The following is a 7,406-nucleotide window of genomic DNA, read 5'->3' as shown; positions in this document are numbered from 1 at the left end:
GGCGCCCAGCGCGGCCCCGCCGGCCGCCGGCCCCGCGCCCAGCGGGGAGGCGCCGCTGGGCGTGGAGGGGTCGGACAGGCTGGGGTTGCCGTCGCTGAGCGCGCCCGGTGAGCCCGGCGACAGCACCTCCATCTTGGGGACGCGGAGCGGTGGCTCGGCCGGCGGGAGCTGCGAGGAGCCGCAGGGCGCCGCCATGATGGGGGTGCGCACCGAGCGGGCGGAAGTGACGTGACGCTCCGGGGGCGGAGCTTCCGGCAGCGCCGGGGAGGGGCGCAGAGCGAGGGGGCGGGGCGAGAGGGGGCGTAGCCATGACGCAATAAGGGGCGTGGCCGCAGGGCGCGGCCATGGCAGAGCGGAGTGCGGCTGCCGGATGGGGCGGGGCTTCCCGGAAGGGGCGTGGTCAGGGGCGGGGCGCGCAGTGGGCGCGGCCATGAACGGGCGTGGTCATGGGGTGGGCGTGGTCTATTGATGGGCGGGGCTCTGTGATGGGCGGGGGCCATCCGGGCAGGGTCCCCGCAGCCCCCTCAGGGCAGGGTCCCCGCAGCCCCTCCCTCCCATCACCCGGGATTTGCCTTGGCCTGAGGACCCCGAATGTGGGGCCGAACATCCCAAAGGGGAGGTTTAGCCCCCCCCAGCCTTGGCGCTCAGCATTCCCCTCATACTGGGCTGAGCACCCTCTGTCCCCGGTGTCGAGCACCCCTGAAGTCTGAGCACTCCCGAACGTCCTTATTGAGCATCCCCCAGGGACTGAGGCTGAGTTCGGGGGGACAGGGACTCCTCTTTTCCCACCGCTTCCTGTCCCGGCCCTGGTGTCTCCGAAACCCCGGGACCCCAATTAACGGTGACCGTGATTGATGAGCCAGGGCGCAGCTCGCGGGAGGTGGGGGGGACACCCCAGCTGCGCCCCAACTCTTCGTTAAGCCAAGACTAACGAGCAGCGGGGAGATTCCGCCTCTCCAGACCCCCTCAAAAGCCCCCCCCCCATCCAAGGGGGGTGGTTAGAGAGGTCCTATGGGACCCCCGGCCGGGTTGGTTAATTAAACGCTTTAATTAGGGCCGTGTTGGTTAAACAAATGGGGGAGGGAGGGGGGAAGGATGGAAGGGGACATCCCCCTGCCTCTGTCTGTCCCTGCCCCTGCCGTCCCTGCCCGCAGCACAGCGCGAAGAGATCAGGAGTGTAATTATACCCCTCTAATTAGCGGGATTAGGGGCTAGCGGCGGCGCGGGGCTGCGGATGTAGGGGGGGAGCGCTAGCCCCGCACTCCATCCCCCACCCCGACCGCGCGGGGGGCGCGGGGCCGGCGGGCTCTTTGTCACCGGCTGCTGTCCCCAGGGAGCGTTCACACGGGACTGTGTCCTCAAAGGGATGTCCCCACCGCTGATGTGTCCCCAAAGGGATGTTCCTGCTGCCACCACATCCCCGAGGGTGTGACGAGCCAGCGTGCCCCCAAAGGGATGTCCCAATGTCAGTCCTGTGGCATGTCCCCAGAGGGGTGCATCTGCCCCTGGCATGACCCCAGAGGGATGTCCCTGGTGCCACCACATCCCCAAGGGGCTTCCTTCCACCACTGTGCCCTCAAACGGACATACCCCCGGCTGGTGTGTTCCCAGAGGGATGTTCCCAAAGGGATGTTCCCAATGTCAGCCCTGCATCACGTCCCAGAAGGATGTGTCTGCCACCACCACGTCCCAAAACAGAAGTCCCCACTGCTGGTGTGACCCCAAGGGGGTCTCTGCTGCCACCATGTCCCCAAAGGTATGTACCCACTTTCCCTGGAGTGTCCTCAAAGGAGTGCCCCCACCGATGTGTCCCCACTGCCACTCCTGTGGCTGCGTCCACAAAGGGATGTCTCCACAGACAGCCCTGCTCTATGTCCCCAGAGGGCTGCACCCACCGCCGGCCATTCCATTTGTCCTTGGGGACGGGGTCTCCAGAGGGGCGTCCCCACTGCTGGCGTGTCCTCATATTGCCACACCGGCTGCCAGTGTCCCCACGGCTGCAGACCCCCATCCCCAAGCCCCCCAGAGCTGGCCAGACCACAATTAGAGGCCCGGGGAGGAAGGGCGGGGGGGAGGCGGGCCTGATGCAAATGAGGGTGGCAGTTAATTAGGGCCTGAACACTCATTACGGCCGAGAGCAGCTGATTGCGATGCAGCTCCGAGTCCCGGCAGCGCCATTTAACCGCTCGCTAATGACATGGGGGTGGGGGGACATCATGGGGCCCCCCCAGCCCGTGTCACCCGCATCAGCTCCGCAGTCACTCCTGGAAGAAGCAGGGCCCACGCTCAGCCCGGCTCAGTCCATCCCTGCCATGAGCTGGGACTCTGCTCAGCCACGGCTCATCCCTGCCGCGAGTTGTGGCAGTTCTCAGTCAAGATCGCGCCGTGCAGTGAGTTGTGGCGGCTCACCTGTGAAATGAGCTGTGCGTGTCCTCAGCCAGGGATCACCCACGCAATGAGTTGTGGCCGTTCGCGACTGAGACTCACCTGTGCAGCGGCTTGTGGCCGTTCTCAGACAAGGCTTGTCCGTGCGACGAATTGTGTCTGTTTTTCAGCCAAGACTCACCTGTGCAATGAGTTATGGGTGTTCTCAGCCAGGGGTCACCCGCGACATGAGTTGTGGCCGTTCTCAGTCAGGGCTCACCCATGCAATGAGTTGTGGCCGTTCTCAGCTTCTGCGGGTGTGAGGGCGGCAGGACAAGCAGCTTGGGGAGGCAGCGGGGAAACACCCCCCTGGTCCCCATCACTCCCCCACCGTCTCGTTCCAGTCAACCTTCCAATTCAACCGACATAATTAAAAGTCCGCCAAAAAGCCGAGCGGACAAGTCATTAGACCCAGAGCAGTGTGTTCTGCAATTTACTGACCTGCTTGTAATTAACCTCCTGCCGCCAAAATACGCTGCTGAAAAGAAGTATAAACTTATTAGTGGCGACGGTGGCTAATTAAAGCGAAAGATGTAATTATCCTGAGATGTGGCCGCAGGCAGGAAACTGATGAAAGGAGAGAAAAGACGCTCGATGCAATATTCGAAAGGACGCGGGGATGCCGAGCGAGGCAGAGCCCTGCTGTCCCGCGCCGGTGCCCATCAGCATCCTGAGCGCCTGCATCCCGATCCAGCCGCCCTGCCCGCTGCACAAAGGGGACCCAGGCGGGCTAATTCGGCGCGGGGGCAACCGGCACGCCTCCCTCTTTGTCTCCCTTTCACAGCCAATATCCCGACCCCAGATGGGTTAATACATAATGCAGACAAGCAAGTAATTGCTTGCCTTTGTGAGGCCGTCAGCGCTGGGTCCCCGGCCCTCTGATCCCCCATTAGCGGCCATGCAAACAAGCCTTCCACCCAATTAAGCCCAGCTTTGATAAAGCCTTTCCCAATGATGTGGCGGTCCCAAACTAGTGATTCGCACATGAGCCACTACCTGTTAAACCCGGCGTCGGCTTCCTTCGGGGACGAGCATCCCTCGCCTCTCGCCATGACCCAGCTGCCGAGCTCTGCCCGGCTTCCCCTGGCCCTGAAGGGAGGCTCGGCTGATAAATGATCTCGACAAACGCTATATTAAAGAGGTGGAAATGGGATGTTAATATACCCCAAGCCGCTCGTCTCGAGAACACATGGGCTCCGGCTTTCCAAAGATGCTGGTAATGAGGCGGGCTGGGATGCCCGCGAGGAGATCTCGACCCACCGCCTCCTGCGCCTGCCAGGTGTGGAGGACAGACAGCCTGACACCCGTCCTCTGAGGCATCCCCACACTGTTCCGCAGAGGCTCCACGGGTCATCCCCTAAAGCATCTCAATCTGCTCACTGAAAGCATCCCAGCAGCATCCCACAAAGCATGCCAGCGTGCTTTCCTGGAATATCCCAGCTTTGTCTTTTAGCACACCCTGGCATCATCCCCTAAAGCAGTTCAGTGCACTCCCCTAAATCTTCTCAGAGTCATCCCCTAAAGCATCTCACTAAGCTCTCCTAAAGCATCCCAGCATCATCCCCTAAAAAATTCTGGCACCATCCCCTAAAGTATCCTGGCATCAACCCCTACAGCATCCCAGTGTCATTCCTAGATCATGCCAGCATATTCCTCTGAAACACCCCAAGGTTATTCCTTCGCACACCCTGGCATTGTCCCCTAAAGCCTCTCACTGTCATCCTCTAAAGCATTCCAGTGTGCTTCCCTAAAGCTTCCCAGGATCATTCCCCTAAAGCATCCCAGCACCATCCCCTACAGCATTCCAACATTATTCCTTGCAGCATTCCAGTGTACTACAATACAGGGTCTTACTATCATCCCCTAATACATCCTGGCATCCCAGACTCATCCTCTAAAGCATCCCAGTGACATTTTCTAAAGCATGCTAGTTTGCTCCCCTACAGCGTCCCAGCATCACACTCTAAAGTCCCTATAAGGTCCCCTAAAATGTGCCAGTATCTCTCCTTAATTCATCCCACCATCCAGTATGTTCATCCCAGAGCATTCCAGTATGTTCTCAGAAAAAATCCCGGTGTCATTCCTTAGGGCATGTCAGCATCATCCCCTACAGCATCCCAGTGCACTCCCCTTAAACAGCATTATCCCTGAGTGCATCCTGGCACCATCCCCTACAGCATCCCAGCATTATTCCCTACACCATCCCAGCGTCATCCCCTACACCATCCCAGTGTCATCCCCTACACCATCCCAGCGTCATTCCCTACGTTATCCCAGTGTCATCCCCTACACCATCCCAGTGTCATCCCCTACACCATCCCAGCATCACTCCCTACACCATCCCAGTGTCATCCCCTCCACCATCCCAGTGTCATCCCCTCCACCATCCCAGTGCCATTCCCCACACCATCCCAGTGCCATTCCCCACACCATCCCAGTGCCATTCCCCACATTATCCCAGTGTCATTCCCTACACCATCCCAGCGTCATCCCCTACATTATCCCAGTGTCATCCCCTATACCATCCCAGTGTCATCCCCTACACCATCCCAGTGTCATCCCCTACACCATCCCAGTGTCATTCCCTACACCATCCCAGTATGCTCCCCAAAACACTCCAGCTCCGTGCCCTAAAACATCCTAGCATTATTTGTTAAAGCATCTGAGCATCATCCTTTAAATCATCACAGTATCATCCCCTAAAGCATCCCAGAGTCATTCCCATATGCTCCCCTAAAACATCTCAGCATCCTTCCTTAAAGCATCACACTGTTATTCCTCAAAGAATCCCAATCTTGTCACTCCCTGAAGTATCCATCATCATCTCCCAAAAGATCCTACTTTCATCCCCTAGAACATCTACTAAGTTCTCCTAAAACATCCCAGCATCATTCCTTAAAGCATCAAAGCACTGTCTTCTCATGCACGCCCCCATCATCCCCTACAGTATCCCAGAATCACTCCCGACAGCATCCCAATGGCATCTCTTAACGCATCCTAGTGTCATCACCGACACCATACCAATATCATTCCCTACGCCATCCCAGTGTCATCCCTAAACGATTCCAGCTCCATCCTCTCCATCCCCACAACCCCCAGTCTTCACCATTGCTCTTCCCCACCCCCCCAGCAGCCCCTGTGCTCCCCTTTCCCTCCTCCCCACCCCAAGTGCTGCCACAACCTCTATAAATATTCAAAAAGCTGCATTTTCCGGCCAAGCGCCTGGCTTGGGGTGGGGGGCTCCCAGGGGGAATGTTAATAACGGGGCTGGCAGGGATTCCCCCCTGGCAGCGGGGTGGGGGGACCCAGCCGCTCATTTGCCCGGACAAATATCTTGTCGCTCCTCATTATGGCCAAACTTCGTGCCTCAGTTTCTCCACGCGATGCCGCCCAACGAGGGCTGGGAAAAACCAGGAGGAATAAGGAAGCACCAAAAACAAGGCAGAATAATGAGGATAACAAAGTAGGGAGGAAGCCTCCCCCCACCTAAAAACTTTGAGGGGGGTGATTTGGGCAAAGCCTGGGCAAACAGCCGCTAATCGCCAAATCAAGCAGCAATTAAATGCCGCGGCAGTGAGAATAAATCTGCTAACGAGGAGGCGATGCCCCCGCACTCGCTGTTTGCCCAGCTGATTAACGGGGATGAATCTGAGGGGGATTATCCATCGGGATGAGGCGGCTCCTTTGTCTCCATTCCCCATCACAAGCTCTCTCAGAGGAGGTGTTGGATGCGTGTGTATCACCCTCGGGAGCCCATCGCTGCAGCCTCAGGCCTCGTAGTGGGATTAATACAGAGGTGCTTTAATCCCTGAGGCTCCCAAAACCTCCAGGATTCCCATTTAAAAGTCTCCCATTTTCCAAGAACTCCATAAAAAGAGGCCCAAAGGCTTTCTGGGGATTAACATCCTTTTCCATCCTGTAGTTCCATGTCGGAGATGTCCCATTCCTCAGGTCAGCTTTTCAGAGGCACCCAAAAGGAGTAGGAGGGGAGATGTAGCAGCTTTAAAGATCCCAGCATTGCCATCAATTCCTGTCCCAGAGAATTATTCGGGTAATAGTTGGATAAACCTGTTATTCCATGGATAATTTGCTTTTTTTTTTTTATCCTACTGAGAAATCCCTGTGCTGCCACACTGCCAGCAGGAGAAGCGGAAAAGCTTTGTGCTCCTGCTAAATTAATATTTATTTACTTTCTCCACTCCCGGCTCCAAGGGACAAATGAATAATGCATTGCCCACTGGACACCTGGCAGATTCGGTGGGATATGGAGAGCCCAGAGGAAGCTGGTGAGGCTGAGTGGTCCAGATGTGCACCTGTGTGCAGCCTCAGCACAGCTCTGGGTGTGAAAAAGCCAGCCTGGGCAAGCTCTCCAGATGTGTGCTCACCTTGTGCTTCCAGATGTGCACAAATGGAAACCACCTGGCTCTCCAGATGTGCTGGAGCATTTCTGTGCCTTCAGCCATGTGCCCAGTTGTGACATCAGGGACCTCTCCAGCTGTTGGTGTGAATGCAGCTGCATCCCCCAGACTGCCCAGCCCTCCCGGATGTGAACATCCTGGAGATCCTTGGTGCCCCAGATGTATGTGGAAAAGCCGCCCCCCTCACCAGCTGTGCCCCAAGAATCCTCCAGATGTGAACGCCCGTGGGGACCCAGATGCGCAAACGTGTGGGCACATTTCATCTGCTGCTGTGCGTGCAGATGTGAGGCCCCTTCTCCCTCCCAATATCCCAGATGTGCATACCCAGACGCATCCTGGTCCCCTCCCACTGCCCCTTCTCCTCCCCACCTCCTCTTTTTCCCTGAGCCCCCTCCAGGTTCCCCACACTCCCGACTTCCCCCTTTTCCCCACTTTCACCCTATTCCAAGTGCCACCGTAAAAAAATCCCTTAACGACTCCCCCCTACAGCCCCCCCATAATGAACCTCTCTAACGAAATCCCCCCAGACTGGACCCCCCCCCCCGCTCCAAGGGGGCTCGCTGG

The 7,406-nt window shown here is 57.7% G+C and overlaps 1 protein-coding gene across 1 annotated transcript in view; it reads right to left on the bottom strand.

The window, feature by feature from the left end:
- Positions 1-213, bottom strand: part of MSANTD2 (Myb/SANT DNA binding domain containing 2) — a 21,762-nt gene extending 21,549 nt beyond the window's left edge. Inside the window, exon 1 of the mRNA XM_042033993.1 lies at positions 2-213. Coding sequence (XP_041889927.1) covers positions 2-195 — 194 coding nt within the window. The 5' untranslated portion in view covers positions 196-213. The remainder of the gene's footprint in view (position 1) is intronic.
- Positions 214-7,406: the final 7,193 nt, after the last annotated feature.

The sequence above is a fragment of the Corvus kubaryi genome, unplaced genomic scaffold, assembly GCF_017639235.1.
Source record: "Corvus kubaryi isolate FWS band 111438036 unplaced genomic scaffold, C.kubaryi_AGA036_p1.0 37367, whole genome shotgun sequence".
Lineage (NCBI taxonomy): Eukaryota > Metazoa > Chordata > Aves > Passeriformes > Corvidae > Corvus > Corvus kubaryi.
Note: the sequence above shows the minus strand (reverse complement) of the source record. Positions and strands in the feature narration are given on the sequence as shown.